Source organism: Python bivittatus, unplaced genomic scaffold (assembly GCF_059951505.1).
Source record: "Python bivittatus isolate LINGU-HERP-01145 unplaced genomic scaffold, Pbiv_v1 ctg000340_np1212, whole genome shotgun sequence".
Classification (NCBI taxonomy): Eukaryota; Metazoa; Chordata; class Lepidosauria; order Squamata; family Pythonidae; genus Python; species Python bivittatus.
The window spans coordinates 25115319-25137200 of NW_028277056.1; the positions used below are offsets into that span (position 1 = coordinate 25115319).

General features: G+C 37.4%; 1 protein-coding gene across 1 annotated transcript in view; it reads right to left on the bottom strand.

Moving 5' to 3' along the window:
* DCLK1 (doublecortin like kinase 1) overlaps positions 1-21882 on the bottom strand; it is a 190735-nt gene that overhangs the window by 92435 nt on the left and 76418 nt on the right. The window contains exon 4 of the mRNA XM_088140733.1: positions 11897-11996. Coding sequence (XP_087996859.1) covers positions 11897-11996 — 100 coding nt within the window. The remainder of the gene's footprint in view (positions 1-11896; positions 11997-21882) is intronic.

Below are 21882 nucleotides of genomic sequence, written 5' to 3' on the forward strand. Positions count from 1 at the left end.
AACATGCACTGCATGCATGATGCCAAGCGTGAGATATCTGATTCAACTGCCAGTTTTGATTACATGCATGTTGCCAAAGTAGTAGTCAGCTCTGAGTAACATTTTTATTTTTGAAAAATATATTTCTGCACTGATGTAAACATTATGCACTGCCAACCACCTTGGATAAAAAGCGATACCAATATCCTAATGTCCATCTCAGATTAGGGACCAGAACATTCGTATTTTGGAGTTGATGATGTGGTCTGGCTTTCTTGATTGCTGTGAATTCCCCTTCGGTCAGAGAAATGTGGTGAAATATTTGGCACTGTTCTTTAAAAGGCACCAGAACTGGCATAAGGCCAGGGCCAGGAATTTTTTTTAAAAAAATGTCCTGCTCAAAATCCCAGAATGTGATGAAAAGGATATGGGGGCGGGGTGTGTGTGTGGAACTGAACATCAAACTGGGTGAATGTATGGGTCAGCTTAAAGGGGATCTGTAGCATTAGCAAATCTTCCTTAGATTTTGTTTTATATCATATTTTTTCATCTGCCCAGCCCTTGTGTTATCGATTGGGACCATCGATATTGCAGGTAGGATAAGACCCTTCCTATAACGGGATCAAGAAAAAAAATATGAGCAAATACTTTGACAAAGAAATTATAGCTCCATTATTGCTTGCTTTTTAATGAACCATATAGTACAGAAAATACTTTGAAGAGGCTTTTTCAGGAATTGCTTTTCAAATTGCTACTTTTAAAATAATTCTTTGCTTCTGTTTTTATTTCGAACAAAGGAAGCAAAAAGAGGCTAAACGGTACAGTGATGCTTATTGAAATCAGCCTGCGTGCACGTGCATGTATGTGCAATTTCTCTCTAATTTAATTAGCATTTGCATCTATTTTGGTAACATTTGTCTGGAAAGCATCACAATACCTTGATGAAAAGACAGAAGCATCAAAAGGGTGCTTAATTTGAGTAAAAGAAACAGTTGCACAGAGCTGTCCTTTCTAGCCGTTGGATTCAAAATGGCTGTGCAAGTTAACACAAAGAGATACTGGATTCTGACAATCTTACAGCCAAACCCAGAATTAATATTTAGTTTGGCTTTTTAGTGTAACTTTGCACGGCATGGCCAAAAGCATTTTTAAAAATAATCCATTCTGTCCTTGTGTTGCCTTCCAATTGACCTTTATCTAAATTGTTCACAGATTTCAACCCTTACCCCCAAGCACTGGTTTGTTGAGGCTGAGAAGATAATTAGAACTGTGGCATTCTTAACTGTTAACCCATGTGCCTGCAAGGGATTGTTCATTTATTTCATTTTTCTCTTAATTAATATGCTGGCATGTCAAAAATAATTTAAAGTAAACAGATGCCTGTTTTATGTGCAAAGTCACTTGGAACACATTGTCTACACAGAATTCCAAATTTTCTTGAATTATACAATAAAAGAAGTAACTTATACTCACTACTTGAACTGCTGACCTACTCAGTTTCCGCAACCCTAGGTGATTTTCCCATTAAGAACCAATGAAAAATGCAGTTTCTAAGGGGATATACAGTATGTTGTTCTGGCATTTTAAAAATCCAAATTGCATCAAATGGGGTATGAAGTGATAATAAGTACATAGTCCTGAGGAAAAGCTCTCTTCTGGAGCCAATATTTGGGAAATCCACAGTTTTATTAATGGGACATCCAATCCAATTTATTAATGGGACTTCCGATCCAAATAGGATTTTCAGAAAATGGAATTTCTTTACAACCACATCAGAAATGGGAAGGAAAGGAAAGGGTTGGATTCCTCTCTTTCTGCTTGTTCTGATTTTCACAATCATCCCACCTTCAATCACATTGATTTGGGTGTTGCACCTATTTTGACCATGTTACTGAGTGGGTACAGTATGTCCTACAGTTTAGGATTTCAGAATCACAGATTTATAAGAGGTAATTTAAACTGTTGAATCTTATCCCTTGTGTATTGCAGGAATTAAATGAAAACTTCCTGATCAATAGCTGTCCAGCCTTTGTTTGAATGCACAGAGCAAAGAGGAGCACGTTATCTTTTCAGATAATAGGTTCCACAGTCAAGCTATTTCTGCTGCTAGGAATTTAATTCTAGTTCCTGTAACATAAGATACTTACTGAGTATCCTGGACTCCAACATGTTAGAAAACAAATCATGGGTTCTTCTGTATAACACTTCAGATACTTGAGGAATACTCCACCTTCAGTCTTCCCAGAGTACCATAGTCCTCATTTAGCAATCACAACTGGGAGCAGCAATTCAATTGTTACGAAGCAGTCACTAAGTGAAACTGCGACTGTCCTTATGATCTTACTTCAGCTTTCCTTTGCTTTACAGACCGGCAAAGGTCGTAAATGTGAGGATTGGTCCCAAAGTTACTTTTTCATCACTGTCGTAACTGCAAATGGTTGCTAAAGGAGGCAGTCACTAAACAAGGACTATCTGTAAAGTATATGGGATTTCCTTACTCTCTTATTTTAGGACTTAGTTTCTAATATGCTGATCATTCTTGTTCTTCTCTAAGTCTGTTCAAACATCTCTTGGTTGATCAGTTGGATATTTACACTTTTCCCATACTGTATTGAAGCTAGTAAGAATTGCTTATCTGTCTATTTTTTATTGAATTTAGAGAGCTGCCCAACTAGATAAGACTATGGGCACTGTGCAACATTAATTGTTCAGCATGATCTAGCTGTAACTTTTAGAACATTTCCCAAGAGGAAAAGAATATTTGAAAAACACAACTTTTTTTCATTTAACGTGATTGTTTATCTTCTGCTAGATAAACTTTCTACTGGACAAATCCTAAAAATAAATGTTTATGAATAACCCTCCACCCTTCTATCCTTGCATCATTCACTGTGATTTTTCAGAGACAAATATTACTTCCAGAACTTGTATCACATAGCAATGGATTTCTGAAAACACTTTCAAAGAAATATGATCTTGCCATAAATGTGCCAAAGAAGCAAAAGTAGAACCTAGCATTTAAAAAATATATATAGTGAGGAACTCATACAGTATAGCAAATATAAATTTTCTCAAAAAGAGACCCAGGAATAAATGTCTTTGAAAATGCAGAACTAGCCAAAAGCGTGTTAATGTTGGCTGGATTGGCATGGATTCAGGAGCAGGTTGGGATTCTTGCGGGAAGTATTGCTGCAAGGGCAAAGGCCATGGAAAGAGAATCTTGACCCTGTTAATAAGTTCTGATGGGCATCCAGTTTTGGGTGCCGAAATCTGCCTTGCATATGCCTACCAGATTGTGCCCCTGATCTACCAGGAGAAGCCAACAGAGTAGGTCACATAAAGCCAATAATTGTTTTAGGGTGTCATGGCCCCATACATTTTGAGAACTCCTGCTATAGTGCACTATGGAAAATCAGTTGTGTGGTTTATTCGTTAAAGTACAATTAAACAATTTAGCACAATACATGAAGCTGCTATTGTGCCAATACCGCAACAACACTTTGCTGTAAAATTATGGCACTGTGTGGTAAAGACTGATGGAAAAGATGCATTGGAATATCCAGGAAGCCTGTACTGCTTGACACTTTCTATTTAAGAATGGGTTGTGGTTTTTATTGTTGAATTTGACATTTTTCTTATTGTGGTCCTCTCAGAAATTCAGGCTGCTTTCTGAACTTGTACATCATGTTTTCCTGATATGCTTCCCAGCTCATGAAATTAAGCACTCTCCTTATTAGATAATAACAAAGTAGCCAGCGATGACTCATCTTGGCAAAAGGTCAACAGAGAAACAGATCTGGGATCTCAAATGCCATTTCAAATCTAAACTGAATACAACAAATCAAAACAAAGAACCAACTTCATTCTAATGTGGAGTTTATGTGTTAGGTTTATAATATGAGGCTTTAGTGCAGCCATGCCTTGAAAATTATCCCCGAATTATATTGTTTCAATCAGTTCTTGCATGCTGTAAAAATCTTTCTTATTGTTTTATACACAGATGTATTGCACATATAGAGATGTGCTACAACACAGTTCTGTCAGGAACAAAATGAGATCATATAAGGTTAATCACCCAAGTAACAAAAATACAAAGGAAGTGCCAATTTTCCAAGAGCCAATAGAAATAGCAACTTATGTGGCAACCTTTCCAATTCACTTTGCTTTAGGGAAAGCATCAGTCTCACACTTTCTACCTGCTTCTCACAAAATGTCACCACTGTGAACTGCATAATTATGTAATCCTTGACAAAAGTTTAGAGGGATTAGAAAAAAACATCAGGATGACCATTTCCATAGAATTTTAGTGGAAAGGATATTAGTGAAATAAAGTAGGCACTATATGCTCTATGCATCAACCATTAAGCACAATATGCTTATCCACTTTTAATAAAATATATTATTTTTCAATCAAAAGCTGGGTTCACACAATGAGCAATGATTTGTTTTGATCTTTTTGTTGGCCAAAAGATAGCAACCTGGTTTGCATGAGGTATAACTTCAACCAAAGGGTTAAATTCTTAAACTAGTTAATATATATCTCATGAACTTAATGTATCTAGTCTTTTACTTGCATTCCTTGTATTGACATCTGATCCCAGAGTTGCTTAATCTAACATATGATAGCAAAGAATATGCTTATGGAGTACCTCTGCTTTATGAATCATTGCCAGAAGAAGGGCTGAGCTGATGGGCAACACACATTAGAATGGCTGGTGTGGGTCTTCCGGGCTGTGTGGCCATGTTCTGGAAGTTTTGTTTCCTAACGTTTCGCCAGCACCTGTGACCGGCATCTTCAGAGTGCAGGAGCACAGACAGGAGCAGTTCTCTCTGTGCCCAGGACCTCTCTGTGCTCCTGCACTCTGAAGATGCCGGTCACAGGTGCTGGCGAAACGTTAGGAAACAAAACTTCCAGAACACGGCCACACAGCCCGGGAGACCCACACCAGCCATCGTATGCCGGCCGTGAAAGCCTTCGACAATACACATTAGAATGTTGTTCTAATGGACCAGCTGATGTGAAATACCAAGCACAGAACAATAGATTTGGCCTATTCCTTTCACAAAGCCAGCAGGGTGTAGTGGTTGAGATATTGAACAAGAGCTGAGGAGACAAGCCCACCCTCAGGCATGGACTCTCAGTGGATGACTTTAGGCCAGTCATTGGCTCTCACTGTAGTGTATGTCACGGGGCTACTGTTGTGTGGAAAGACTAAAGAAAGGAATACATGTGTATGCCTTAACCCCTAGAGCAGTTGTTTCTGTGGATGGAGGGCCCATTTAGAATTCGTAGGACATCTTCTAGGAACCCTTACCAGATGGCTGCTTGAGTGAACTTATCCATTCATAAAATAGTAGCTATGGATATATTTCACTTACAAAGCATCAGTTTCACAAAATGTTAACTGTCATTTTCTTGATCAACATACCTGAAGATGCTTCCTATTAGAGAGGAGCAAAGTATGGTGTCTCAACTTCAGAATCATGCCTATTTTCTCTCAAAACATGCCATGATTTTCCAAATGGGCTGATCTGAGCATTTCAGGACGGTATTGCAATTCAGTAAAATCTAATTCTGTTTATGGTAGGAGTAATAATAAAACACGTACAAGCTAAAGAAAATCAAGGGCTGATCCAATGAAAGCAGATTGTATCTGGGGAAGCAAGTCCAATTTCTCAAGGACTGAGCACAGAAGTTCCAGAAGCAAACCAAGTGTCATATTTCATGCAGCTGGGCAAGATCAAGGAAGCAAAAACTACACAGATTTCAGTAAAGTATATTTAATGCTAGTTTGAGTATATACAGAACCTTGCTTAGCTTGTTGTGATGGAATGTATCTACGAGGAGGAGAGTGATGTGGGAGATCAAGGCTATCAGGAAGGAGGGGGTGCATTCCAGGAGGGGAAAGGAGGCAAAGGACAACACAGTCCACAGAGGGAGCATGAGAAGAGTAAGGGGTTCAGGATAGCCACTCCCTAGAATCTCCCAGAGTGTATCCACTAGTTGCTGTAGTGTAGATTTAGTTTGGCAAGGTTCTGTCTATATGGTGTAAGCAAATAAAGGAACTGTACTCGACTGGACTGTTCATCATTCTTGGGCTGGGCCTGACACTTGTCCTTTGTACTCTCTGAAGAAAGTACAAGATTATAGCCACTCATCCTTGTCCTTTTATAAGAAATTTTATGGAGCCCATTTGAAGCCCTGGGGCTGCTTGTAAATAAACATAAAGCTGGAGGCTAGTGCTCTTCTTTGGACCGTCCAATTTTGTTTTAATTAAAAAGTGTACACACACAGACAGCCCCTTGTGGGAGGGAGCTTAGAAGGTATCAGCAAACATCTCCATGGGCATGTGTATGTCCTGAAATGCCATATTGGGAACCTAGTCCTAAACCAAAGGTGGGATATATATATATATATCTAATGAACAAAGAAACAAATCAATGTCTGTTTGTATATATGCATGAAAGATAGATTTCAGGAAGCCAACAAAAATAAATATTGTTAAATAGTAGCAACTTATCCTTCAACTGATATTTCAGGCTGAGTTTAATATCAGTTAGTTAGTTGTCATGGGAAGTAGTGCTTTCAGAACAGTAATCTGGAACAGAACTCAAGAACAGCAATCAACAGAATAAAATATGACAGGAATGGAGAAATGCACATTCAGCAGGGCTGACTAGCAAGCTAGTACAAAAAACCACCCATTAGTGTACTCCTGCATGACCCAACATTTAGGCAAAAGACTTCAACTCATTCCTCATGGTTACAAACATCAAGAATCTAAGGTTTATGCCATTGTGCATTTCAGTTGCTGAGAAAAGCAACTGCAGCCTATAAAAAGGGGTCTACAGATGTTTCTACTGTATGGCTGGTGTCACATCTGACACAGAAGAGGAAAGATTATATTTACGACCAGATTGATTTCTGGCCTGCCAGTTGCCTATGTTTTCATTTATCATATTGAGTGTAAAGGTAAAAGTATATTTTGAAAATTTGCTGTTTTGAATTTTGCTAGTACAATTATTATTCTGAAATAGGAATGCAGAAACAAGCTGGATAGGAATTCCATGAGTTGTGTGAGTTCAACACATCTGAAGGGCATCAGTTTGGTGAGAGATGCCCAATAGCACTTTGCAAAGTATTGTTATTTAAATACCCTTCAGGATATTTATATAAATTTTTATTCACTCTATTTCAGGTTATTAATCAATTTCAGTATTAATCAGTTTTGAAATAGTTTTCCAGTCAGGCTTTTGTAAGTCCTCTCAGCTGCTATATTGTATTTTGTTTTCAAAAGATTCCCTGCCTTTTAAAAAGGAGTTAATGAATATTAAGAAGGAATATATTATCCTCAAATGCCTTCAGGAAAGTTTTGCACTTTCTGAAAGCTAATGAATTATAGATTTTGAATAATTAAAGTTTTCTGTCAAAAAAACACTGTCATTATAGGAAAAAATGGATTTTGAATAATTAAAGTTACTGTCAAAAAGATACTGCCATTATAGAAAAATGTGTGGACACTTTCTGAAGAAAAAAATGTCCTCATCCAGAGCTTCAGTATATATTTTGTGAGTCTAAGCAAGAAAGATAGGATATCGATTGTTGTTTAACTTAACACAAAAACTCATTCGGGATTAATTGTAATTCATTTAATGATAAGACTTGCATTGTCTACCTTTTCAAACTAAAGAACAAAGACAGATCTGAGGCATCACTCAGATTCACTGAAGGAATAAAATGCAAGTTCAATAAATGTAATCATAGAAAGATATCCCCATGTGTAATTTGTTTGGGCTCTGGTTCCTCAAATGAAATTGGAAAGCTTTTAGTCATAGGAAATAAGATAACGATAAATATGAATGATTAAGCCTAGAGTCATGGGACAATCTTAACTCTGTGTTGCAGCACCTACTTTCTATGCAAAAGGAGTAAGCTCCAATCACTAATATCTCTAGGAAGGACTGAAAAAGGCCCTCATCTGAGATTCTGAAAAACTATTGCCAGACATAAAACAGTTCTGAGTTACAGAACTGATTTTTTTCACTTAGCTTTACTGTGCCCTGAAATTAAAGTGTTGGAGACAAATTCTCAGAAATTTGAACAATAAATGTTGTGGTTGTCATTACAAAAATATACAGAACTCTTCCATGTACAAAGAAAGAGTGAAATTCTAGTACCTGAGTTGAACTAATAAGGAGGAAGGACAGCTCCAGCCTCTTTCTCCTGATGCCAGACTTGACCAAAGGTTTACCTCACTTGTCAAGAAAACTTTCTAAGCTCCAAGGCTACAGTGTTAATAGAGGATTGAGTAGATAAAATGACACATCACATGGCACTGGGTTTACAATCAAGGGGTAATTCACCAAGGGCAAAGCTTTCTTTCTCTTGTTAGTTCTCAATGTCTATTTATTAAGCCCCATCAAACCACTGTATAAAAGAGCTTTGGTCCCACCAACACAGCAGCAACAGCCCAAAGCAATGAGGAGCAAAACACAGCTTAACCCCAAAACAAGAAGGTATGTGCAAATGTCTCAAACAGACATCTCCCTAATTCACATGAGTATAAGAAAGGGAGGTGGTAAAGTATTTATGTATGTATGTATTTATTTATCAAATTTGTATGGCTGCCCATCTCACAAAAAAGTGACTCTGGGCGGCGTACAACACAATTAAGAACCAATAAATATATAAAAACATTCATTATAAAAACTATAAAAAGCAAAAGAACAAGAGAGGATGATGTTAGCTGCAATACGGAAGCCATCACAGGATCTCCCTAGTTCTCTGGGGCCCCCAGGCCTGATGACATAGCCAGGTCTTGAGTGACTTGCAGAATGTTAAGAGGGATGGAGCTAACCTCACTTCTGCGGGGAGAAGATTCTATAAGGCTGGTGCCATGGCAGAAAAGACCCGCCTCCTGGGACCCGCCAAATTTAGTTCCCTGCCAGACAGGACCCGCAGCATGACTTCTCTGCCAGATCTGATGGGACAGGCATATAATCAGACTTGCAAGATTCTGTTATTGTAGTCCATCTTAATAAAAGTAGTTTTATACTTCCATGGAATTGTTTCTTGCTCTGGTCTACATTGTGGAGCTGACACAGGCCTATCATGCTGGGCCAGGCTTTTTGCAGAAGGATGATGACTGTGATGAGAGGACAGCTCAATCAGGATGCCTTGAGTGGGAATGCATGCTCATTGCCTGGATCCAGCATGATACTTCCCAAGAACAAGTCCAGGAGGAATACTTCCTTGGAAGATGAAGATAAGAGTAGGTAAGAACACCTCAATCCAGGCTGAATTGTTTTGGGTGGTGAACTAGAGCAGGGTTGGGGCTGTGGCAGGATCTTTTGGTGTGAAGGCAAAGGCCATCAAAGAAAAACTCTGGTGCCTCGATTAATTCAGTGCCAGCAGTCTGATGAAGGCTGCCCACATCCAGGCAGAGTACGATTGAATGCAACTCCCTCAAATTTGCTTACAATTCCCCAAGGGAATCACGTTCCCAATTTGAGAAATGCTGGACTAGTGAAAATAGTGTGTGATGATAACTCAAGCTAATTGGCCTAATCCCTGCAATTCTTAGTTTAAAAAAAATAAAATAAAATTCTTCTTACACTGGAGTGACTTCTTACACTGCAGTTCCACCTTAAAGCCGAGTTATATACTAGGCACTATTCTTGGCAAAAATAAAATACAGCTAGTTAAGCTTCTGGCTTCTCTATTCTTTTCTGAACAGAATGCATTCTTGAATCAAAGGGTTAAGAGTTACATTAAGGCGTGACCTTCACCGGTGCTGTGGGAAAATCCTCTTGTTGCTTCCTTATATAATTATTAAAAGCACTGAATAGTAGACCCCCGTCTCCTCATTCTCTACAAGCCACTGTCCTTGGTATGTTCTTTATATTGAAGGGAAAAAAACCCATTCACAATCATGTACAGTGACTCATGTAATGGCTCATTTGCCAGACCTTGTTACAGCAAGATAATGCAGTAATTAATCATGTTCTATTTGATACATTTGATACAGATTGGAGGTTTGTGACATCTGAGGATCGGCTCCCTTGTTAAAATCAGCAATAATGCAGGAGATTTTTCAGATGCCTAAGGATGGTTTTGCATTAGGAGGGTGCTCTCCCCGATGCAGAGTGGTGAACAAACCAGCTTCCAGAGCACAGTCAAAAAATTATTCAACCAGTGTTCCATAAATCACAACAGATGGATCTTATTTCTTCTTCCTCTCTGCCTCAGTAATCAAGGTTAGAAAAACCTGGTGGTTAAACATGACACTTCTGATGTATTACATTTTGAAAAAGAAATCAGATTTTCCTGGCACTGTGTCAGCTGCCAGTCAGAGCATACCAAGAAATGTTGGCACAGGGAAATGAGGCTCAAGATAGCAAATTAAGATGACTTGAGATATTCCAATATTTCTGTCTCAGACTAATTTATTTATTCATTTATTTATTATTAAATTTGTATGCCACCCATCTCCCCAGTGGGTGACTCTGGGTGGCTCACAATTAAAAATCAAAAGCCCATAAACAATAAAATACCTCATAAATAATTAAATTACTCAATCCATAAAAATCCACTATAAAACAAACCCTATACATAAATACTAAAGACATTCAAGATGACGGGGGGGGGGGTGTAAAAAAAATTATTACCAAATTAGGTATTATTCATCTCCTTTAATAACAGCAGGTTTTTTTCTGTTTTTGTATAGTAATTTGGCATAGACGTTATGCGTATGTTATATGGATGTGACAGTTATGGATGTTTAAGGATGTAATAGTGGCAGAGCTTGATCAAACAATATTCCCCAACATCCTGCTTCCACAATGGCTACCTAGATGTTTATGATATCCCTGTTATCAATTCTTCCCACCAGCCACCATCTAGTGACATTATATTGACTCTGTGAACATGGAGACCCCATTAGAGTGATCATCCTAATTGGCATCTTTAAATAGTTTTATTAAACAGTTTTGTCTTCATTTTTTAGCTATCAAAGACAACCTGGTACCTTTTTGATGTGCTGAGATTTCAACTCCCTGGGCTGGACTCTTCCCCCAACAAAGTCATTTCAGCAGCCACCCTAATAGGTAGAAGTTAAAGTCCATATATCTGGAGGATGTCCAGACTGGAGAAGACTGGTGTGTACTTTTGAACCAAAAATCTTGGGACGAGTTCTATAACTTCATAAGGATTGTAAAAGTCAGCTTTGACACAATCTTTCTGGCTTCACTTAATTAGTGCCTATTTATAAGAATTTTGAAGATAACACAACATGACTGTAGTACTCTTAATACAGCTTAATTTAATTGCCTTGTCCCAAACCATCATCATTTCAATACAAGAGAATATATGTAACTCAGGGTTGAACTGTGGACCCCTTGGTGCTCTCTGAGCTTAGTTGTTTGCTTTCAGAGTCACAGAAGTGAGATGGGTGGCTATATAAATCTAAATAAATAAATAAATAGATTTAATAATAAATAAATAAATAACCCAACTAGGTAACATCATCAGTGCAAGTGAGGTTTGCTGCCTGTTAATATATAGTAGCTTGCTAGACTAGAACATATCCCCTCCAGCAGCCAACACTTAGATAAACAGGGTTTATCTAAGGCAGAAAACAATAATCAAGGAACCACCAAGGAGGAAACTACCCCCCACCACCACAACTGGCAGTACAAGCTACTCTATATAAATAGGGAGCAAACCCCACACTCACTACCACTGATGATGTTACCTAGTTGGGTAGTGAAACATCTGCAAGTAAACAACCAAGTACAGAGAGCACCAAGGACTCCGCGTCATCATTCACATGGATGTAACTGGGAAATTCAAAACGTATCTTAAAATTACCATCTTACACAGGCAGCAATACATATATGGACAATGATATCTCCTTACCGCTTTCATCTAGCAAGAAGTCATCCTGGTAACGAAATTTTTCAGGACCACATGCAATAAATATGTCATCATCACCAAAAAAATCCTGAAGGCACATCACCTGCAATATGAAAATCATGTAATTAATCCCAGACATGGCAAGCACAAAATATTACATTAAAATATTTTAGTATAGAACATCATATAAGCCCTCCAAACTCTTCTCCAACACCTTTCCCCTCATTTACATCAGAAAAACGTCTGAAGCTGGAAGTTTCCGCTCATCATGAAGAAAGTGGCAGGGCTCCAAGCAGTAAAAAAGTGCAGATGCTTTAAGGCAGACCGATTTTGCACTTCCTGGTGTTTCAAAGAACCTTTTTGGAACCAAAGGCAAAGGTGCAGCAAAGTGCCAATAATTACTATTTTGTTTCAGAAGGAATATCTTTTAAAGTAAAATTAATACAATGAGGGTTGCTAAGTACCTGCCAAGTTGGTCATCCACTAACTGTAAGATTTTTTTTTTTTTTTAATTCTACAACTGAGATATATGAGTAGAAGGAGACATGTAAGAGAGAGCATAAGGCTGTTTTGGACTCTTTATCATGCCTTTGTGTTTTTAAGTATATAAAGATCAGAAAGTGTGAAGTGGATTCCTTACTGTACTAATACAGTACATGCTTGTAACATGCTTGTAAACAGCTTTAAAAATGGATTTTAATGGAAAATACCACAAAATAGTATATGCTATAGTTTATCAGTAATGCATTTGTTTATCAAGCTGAAGAACTGGCAAAATTCTTCAGGAGGACAACTAAGCTAGATGTTTTCTAGGATATCCCATGTATTACAAGTATTAATGAGCATTAGTACTTTGTATTAACGTTTGTAAAAAGCATTCAGTTACTCTATCAAATATTGTGCAAGAACTGCCTGCAGAAGAAACCAAAAAAAAAAAAAAAATCTTTTCACAGCAAACCTTAAAAGAGGTTTGATGACCTTAACTACAGCTACACAAACACACACACACAACATAAAGGAACACTCTTTTTCAGTGTTATCATAGATAAATATATACCTGCCCCTTCGTATGTATAGTGTTTTGCATTTGTTTCTGCTTTTGAGTCGGTCTTAACTCCTGGCAGCTACATGGACAAGTTGCAGTTTTCTTCACAATGTTTTCAGAAGTGGATTGGCCCAAAGCCATTTCTTTCATTCTCAAGCCTCAATTATGCTCTTCACAATTCATGGTGGAAGGTATACTTTTTTGTTGAAGAAGATCAAATTAAAATATAAAATGAGTGTCTGCCTTTACCTTGTTACCTGTTAATGTTTTGCCATCTTTACTGAGCAATTACTATTTTTTTTCCTTTTATTTTGAACATGCCTAAATAATGTTTTTATTATTTTTAGCATCATTCACTACTCTCATATCATGCCAATAAGGAGGAAAATGGAGAACAGCAAAAGAAGTTGATGTACAAAAAGTGAAAACAACAAAAACAAATAAAAAAATTTGAACATACAAGAAACATACAGGAAATAAAAGTTGAGTAGGTCACAGTGAGACAAGGAAATGGAACTGTAGAGATGCTGTGAGGGAAGAAAAGTTTAGCGAAATGAGCCGAAAATGACAGAATGAAATTGAACAGAAACAAGTGCAGACTTCTTCAGCTGGGAAATAAAAATCAAATGCACTGGTAAAGGTTGGTGGATACCTGACTTGGTAACGATATTTGTAAAAAATATATTGGAATAATAGAAGAACTGCAAACAGAATATTAGCCAGCAATGTAAGGATGCTGCAAAAGAGTCAAATGCCATTTTAGGCTGCATCAGCAGGAATATAATTTCTAAATCATGGGAAGCAGTCACTGCCCTTTATTCTGCTTTGGCTCAGATCCCACTTCAAAGTACTATGTTCTCTTCTGGGTATCAGACTCTAAGAAGGATGAATAGAAATTGGAAAAGGTTCAACTAAGTGCAGTAGTAGTAATCAGGACACTAGAACCAAGCCTTATGAGGAGAGATTGAAGGCGCTGGCTATATTTATTTTCAGGAAGAGATAACTGAGGATGGATATCGTAGCATTCTTCAAACCTGTCATATAGAAGGTCAAGGCCTATTCTTTCTTGTTCCCAAGTCCAGGATCTAGTATTATGGATTTGCAGATTCTAACAATGGTAGAAAAAAAACTGTTCCTAATAGTAATCACCCAGGGAGGGGGGTGGGCTCCTTTAATCAGATACGTTCAACCAGATAGTTTGGGATGTTTTAATTCATGCACTGAATAGGGACGGACGGGGTGGATGTAACTGCCTAACCCAAAAGAAACTTTTTAAATGGAATTACTTAAACTGATCATGTTAACATTTTTATCCTTGGGAAAGAGTTTTGGTTTGACTATTTCAGAATGCAATTGTAATTGACACATTTTAACAGTTTAGCTATTGATGTTCGGATACATTACACGCATACACAGACAAAACATAGCTGGATATTGAATTTTGGAAGATATCATTTCTTCATAGATATTTTGTGGGGAGCCAACTTGACCCAGCATTTGTGCTACATCAGTTTCACATTATCATCTCTTGAGCCTGCTTTTCTTGCTGTTATTCACTGAAAGGTCATTTTGTTAAGGAAAATGACATCATGATGACTAATAGAACAACAAATAAATGCTAATGGTAAGTGTCAACTATATTACAGCTTTGGGCATAGGAGATGTTTCAAACTGCAGAAACTTTACTGAAAATATTAATATCAGAAATTGCCCTCAAGTTCCATACAACATAATAGAAAGATTGTTGGGAGAGGTATAGTCTAAGCCTATGCATATTTTATTCAGAAGTATGTTCCACTGGCTCTTCATATTTACCTAAATGGCTTAAGGCTCTCTGCAAGAAGCCTACCAGCAATCAAGAACCATCCGAGAAGCCTGATCAGGTGGATATATGGGACTATAATTAATTAATTAATTAATTAATTAATTAATTATCATAATATAAAATAAAATAAAATGCCAGTCTGGTGTAGAGATTAAGTGTGATGGAATGTATCTAGGAGGAGGAGAGTGATGTGGGAGAGCAAGGCTATCTGGAGGGAGGGGGTGCATTCCAGGAGGGGAAAGGAGACAAGACAATACAGTCAGCAGGGGGAGTGTGAGAAGAGTAAGACATTCAGGATAGCCACTCCCTAGAATCCCCCACGGTATATCCACTAGTTGCAGTAGTATAGATTTAGTCGGGCAAGATTCTGTCTATAAGGTGTAAGCAAATAAAGGAACTGTACTTGACCGGACTGTTTCACTGTTGTTCTTGGACTGGGCCTGACATTAAGGTGCTGGACTAGAAACCAGGAAACCTTGAGTTCTAGTCCTCCCTTAGGCATGAAAACTGGCTGGGTGACTTTGGCCCAATCACTTTCTCTCAGCCCACCCCACCCCACAAATTTTATTTTGAGAAAAATAGGAGGCTGGAGCATTATATATGCCTGAGTCATACAAGATAAAGGTAGGATCTAAATGTCATCATCATCATCATCATCATCATCATCATCATCATCATCATCACAACTACCAACAGTATAAAGGAAGTATCTCTAAAGAGAGAGAGTGATAACTATCTTAGGAGCCATCTCAGTTGGACTCTTCATTCCTCATTGGGTTATTACCAGCAACCAAACTGAGGGAAAGATCTTGGAGAGAGAGGTAAGAAAAATATCTGGGAATGGCATTCCAGATGAATTTTTCTCTCCCATCCACAGGATCATTACTACCAACATGGGGGAAGCATTCCAGAATGTTATTTTTTAAAATATTATTTATGGTATAATATTATTTTTGCTATGTTATTTTTAAAAATATTTATTCTGTTTTTATGATTGTTGAGATTGTTTGTTAGTCATCTTAACTGTATTCTGAAAGCTGGATTACAAACATGTACACTCTGCAGAGTGACAATTACATTTTAAAATCTTTGAACATGGAAAGTATACAGACAGGAAGCATTGGCCCTATTAAAATACCTTTGCTATTTATTTGCTAACATGGTGTTCGGTCCAGCCATGAACCATAATTTTGTTCTGGAAATCATCCTGCAGAAACTCCATGGCATCCACTGGATATTTTCCATATTCAGAATTCTTTCTCTGCAGTGTTTGATGTATTTTACCAAAGAGAGCCTGACACACACACACACACACACACACACATGAATTCATTTTTTTTTTAAAACAATTTAATTTTAAACAATTTAAACATTTTTAAACAATGGGGGAAAAAACCCCTAAAGCACTTGTTATCATAACAATTCTTCTAAAGTTGTACCATATGTCCAGAAAGAGATCAGTTGCATATTATCTCTCAAAATTACTGAGGCAGTTGACTGAATCATCCTCTCAAATTAACTAGATCACACATCCCCTCCCTATTGTGTTTGACTCAGTCTTTTATTCACACACCCCACTTCATTAATTTGTCATTACACAAGTGTGTTGCTACAAAAAAAATAAAATACATGTGCCATAGATAAATATGTACTTTCCCTTCTTAATTTCTGGTCCAAATTGCAAGACAAGGATTTAGGCAAAGACCATCGAATGTATCTGCATTTCACATGTTAAAGAAACAACTGCAGAGAATTTGTTCTTTATGTTGGAAAGAAATCTCCATGGTGATATTTGCATCATCAAGCTGCAAGAGTTTTTTCAGGAAAGCAAAAGTCTTCCTTTTTTTAAAGGTTGGAACAACTGAGATTGTTTTTAGAAGGGTGCCCTCTGTAAATAAATAAGAGGCTCCATCTCAGCTTGAGAAATCTTCCACAACTAGGTCTCAATCAAAGTATGAAGCTGTACAAGAGGCTCCACTATCAGGAAAAAACACACGCTGTAATACAGCATTAGGAAAAGAACAGAGGTTCAAGAGATGAAGCTTTTGACTTGTGTTCTATGCTGTACTGATTACTTGATTTAATACTAAAAAATTAATGGCAATTTCATGTGGCTGATTGTATTTTTATTCATTTCAATTATCATTTAACATAGTAAATAACCATTTTGTGATTTTGGGAAGGTAATAAAATATATTATTTCAATTTTTTAAAGAAAATTTAAGGTTCCCAATCACCCTGGGAAGAGTAGGGCATGATCTAGAATATGGTAATTCCTGTTCTACTTCACTTCCACTCCTAAAAATTCCCTCTCCATTTACAGAACATCATGACAAATCACTTAAACCATGAATTATTGTACCATAAATATCATTTGCTTATCATCCGAGAAAAAACTGTCTGAATGAAAAGACAATTTCAGATCCAACACGGAATCACTCAGAATTTTTTTGATAAAATGACATAATAATGGTAATGCTCTTTCTTCTACAGTACTAGAATTTCTCTACCCTATCTTTGCATTCTGTTATTGACATATATTATTGTAAAATATTGTATATGCATTAAATTAATTTTGAGCCTTAGGCCTAATCCACCTGAAAGAGACCCTTATCTCTGGTTTTCATTGAGTCATCCTACATAAACAATTTAACAGTCTCCAGCCTTTAAAAATTTAAATGTAAAATGTCAATTAGGACACCATAAATATGAGTAGTGGTAACACCTATCTTGTTGACCTCAGGGAAAAATGTAGCTACTAATCCCAAATTTGCCTGAGTGCTTGTGCTTTGCTTGCTTGCCTTCTTACACATATATTAGAGATGGTGAGGGCTGTAAAAAAAAAAAATGAAAATATTATCTAAAGCACATATGCTCAGCCTGAATCACTAAGGCCACATAGCTTCCAGGCTTAAGTGAGCACTCCCCCTCCCCTTTAAAGGTGCTACTGAATTGAAATTTTTCATATGAACCACAAGGAGAATAATGACATTAGTCTCAGAACAGCAGCACCTGGTCAACCTGATGTGGGCTCAGAAGCTAAATTGTATCAGGCCTGGTTAGCACTTGGATGGGAGATTTCCAAGGAATTCCTGGGTTATTGACCCATCTACACTAGAAAAAACATTCTAGAAGGAGGCAATGGCAAACCAGTTCTAGTTTGCTGCCGAGAAAACAAATGGACATGTCCATGAAATTACCAGGAACCAAGCTCAAATTGAAGGATTCTTTATATTAATAATGTTAACTTCTAATGAGCTAATGTATCCTGGCCTCTTGGAGTATGCTCCTTGGCATGACAAGTCTGGCCCTCAACCCAAAACTGTGAACTTATGAGCTTATCTTGCCTCTCTCTCTGGAAGTCAGATGATGTGTGAAAGAAAGAAACCCTGACTTAACAACAGAAAATACATAACAGAATGGAGGATAGACTCATTGTGTCAGTAAGACAATTCATTCAGTCACTTTTTGTGCAACGTGAAACAAACCTATTGATACAGAGGCTATCCAAAAGCATAAGAACTTTATACACAATAGGTAGCAGTCAGCCTAGATAGCTAAAATGTTTACGTATTTACATTTTTAAGCAGCATAGTTTATCTCAACTCTCTTAATTCTTTTAGATTAGCTCTAGTTTTTATAGATTTTAAACTTACTGGGCATTACAACTTTATGTTATATGTTACCTGTTGGTTCTAGTGTTTTATATTTTGTGATATTTATGGATTGCACTAGTCAGTGACCAAAATAAATATGAAACATAAACTTTGTATTGGTTCTGGTTTCATTTTCATCTCTTATTTTGTCCATTTCTTAGCTTACAAGTATTCTGAAGGAAATGTGTAATGTTAATTTTTAATTCCTATAGGTAGGCTTCTGTGACTGATTTTTTTTTCCAATCAGGGAAAAGCAGGCTCTTACACATCTAGATTTCTCTTTGATAATGGTAACTCAATGTCATAAACTGAGATTTATGTCTGGCGGGGGAGATCAACATCAGTAGTTTGCCTAAGAACATCCACTGAATATAAGACTCAAGATTTGAACTGTTAATTTCTTATGGGACAGTTCTCATTCCTAGTGATATCTTAGAGACCTGCTGTACATATTGCCAAATTTAACAGCTAAATTTTAACTTACTGGGCATTTATCTAGGAATAATAGCAGTGTCTGCTAGCACTTGATTCCTTTAAAATCTGTCCAGTCTTTTTTTTTTTTAATCCATTCAATTGTGTCCGATTCTCAGAGACTGCCTGGATAAGTCAGTCCCTACAGTTTTCTTGGGAAGTTTTTCAGAAGTGGTTTGCCACTGCCTCCTTCCTAGGGCTGAGAGAGAGGGACTGGCCCAAGGTCTCCCAGCTGGCTTTGTGCCTAGGCGGGACTAGAACTCACAGTCTCCCAGTTTCTAGCTGATGCCTTAACTACTACATCAAACTGGCTCTCTTTAGAGTCTTTAGAGTCTTTAGAGTCTAAAAACTCTAAAAACTCTAAAAATTCTCTTTAGAGTCCAGTCTTCAGAGATGCATTATTTCAACCAAATGTTTAATAATGAGTCTCTAGGGAATATCAAGGTGCCAGATACCAATATTTCTTAGGTAGTTTGGTTGAATCCACATATTCTCAATTACAATTGCCCTCTCTATGTATGAGTATGATTTGGGGAGGCAACCACAAAGTTGAGCCACTCTTCCATCTTCCTGGCTTTAACATTTAAAGGAACTGAGTATCTTTGATTTAAATAAGAGAAGGTTAAGGGGAAGTATAATAGCAGACTTCCAATGCTAGAAGGGCTGTCACAGGGAAGAGGTGTGGATTTTTATTCACCATTGCTTCTGAGGGTAGGAGGACATGAATCAATGGATGGAAGCTTCCCAGAGGAAGATCCAAACTTGAAATAAGGAGGAATTTTGTGACTGTGAAAGCTATTAAGCCATGGAACGGCCTGCCTCATGGAGTTGCAGGTGGTTCATCACTGGAGGTTTTCAAGCAAAGATTAGACAGCTAGTTGTCTGGGGTGGTCTGAGGATTCCTGTCCTGGGCAAGAGATTAGACTAGAAGTCCTCCAAGGTCCCTCCCAAACCTATGATTCTATCATTCTAAGTTGACTAAAATGTTTATTTTAGAAAAAAGCTCAGACTTCAACAGTTTCTCTGTTGAGCCCAACTCTCACTTAATATTTTTGTAATTCTAGTAGATGCTTAAAAGTTTTGGCTACATGTCTGCCAATCCCTTCAATGAGGTTCCACAAACTGCTAAGCAGTCGCATGACATCAATAAAAGGGCTGCTACAAAAGTAGCATGTTATGGGTCGTGCCCCACAAATGTACCTTATGCTCTTTGTATCATCATTACAGAAACAGCAAATCATTTTTGTAAAAATCTAACAAATAGCCCACCAAGGTGTCTTCCTAATAGTGATTCATTTGGTCATGTCCATCATGACGTTCCTCTGCATTATGGGAAAACTGAAACCACGCTTTGTGCTCTAAAGTATGCTCATTTTATTGCAATTCAATAGCCAAGCAACCTGGCAATTCATCAACATATGGCTGTGTGTGACTGAGACTTCACACACCTAAACAATAAAAATGGAAGGAAGAGCAAAATACCACATTGCTAGGAGATGATATTTCAACACAATCTGTTCTAGAATACATCTGTTATAACAGCACAGAGCATTATAGGCTGTGCCCTGCTAATGTTTCTGAATTGGAGACATTAACATTTTCTTCCATTTCCATGTTTTATCCTCTGCCAGATTCACACTCGGCTTTGCTTTTAAGAGCAGAACAAGACTGCCATTTGGTGGCCAGACTCCTAAACTGATTAAATCCATGCTATGCAAACCAATATTTCTCCACAGTAAATGTTAATAAAATGACTTCTGTTCATATAACAGCACAGAAAAAAATGTGAACACTAATATTCAGTTTTACATGGGGGTCTACCCTGTTGCATCACCTAAAACAGACTAGTTTTAAATACGCATTACTCTAATATTTCAAAGAAAGAGAATGCTAATACTTAGAAGAGAATAGATGTACTTGAAATACAACTACATCTGTATCTAATCCACAATCTTTAAGTCTGTGCTTGCAACAGTATTCTTAGCTACTTCGGTTTAAAAACAGAAGTTTAATTTTTGTTGCTATATTACCCTTTTAAGTTTATCGTTGTTTTTTTCCCAGGTTCAGTTTGCTCCAAAACTCAGAACTGTGAATACTATACTTAAATGTTACATGTTTGAAGCAATTATTTTTAAAGTAACTTTGCAAACTGTTTGCATTTGTCCATATACTTTGAGAATGTAGCCTTGTATCAGGAATTCTCCCAAGAACCATATTCCTTGGAATTCATTAAGGGCTGCATATCACTGATAGGTGGCTTCAGCTGTACTGCCTAAATTGGACAAGGCTGTAACTCCAGGAACTAGTCAACAGTGACTCAAAGGCACCAAAACAAAACAAAACAACCCCTCCCCCCTATTCTTTTAAAATGTTATTTTGTGCAAAGGTTTCATCTGAGGTACCAAGGGATACCCAGAAGTTTGTTAACATGATAGCTAGGAAGACGGATGGCAGAAACACTAAAGAGAGTCAGAAGAAGTAAGAACAGTTAAAAAAGAATCCAGCACATTGGAGATGAACTAAAACTACTATTTAATCAAAGGTAACACCATGAACTCGTGTTTGTTGCTTTTGCCTAACTTCTATTGCAGCCAGGAAAAATACATTTATATCCAGCATAAAGTGATCTGGAGATTGTGAGATTGAGGGAAGGCAGAACAGCATTAGTAAGGCCATGAGTTAGAAGGGAACATAACTGTTGGATTTGGCAAAGGCCCAGTGGTTCTCCACCCCTGCTGCAGTTCCTGGGGGATCTTCTGGCTTCCGCACATTTATCTTCCAGTTGCTGATATCCCAATGAACATATAAACTGTCTTCTTCAACTTATTATAAGTACAATTTATATTTCTAAAGGGACTACACAAAATACTCTTTTACATATATATGGTTTCCCTAACAAGAGGTCAAGCCACCTCTCTATCTACTGTTCCGTTGGCAAATTAGAGCTTTCTTATTTTTTATGTGTAAGTGGTATTAGTAAGTCATTCTGATG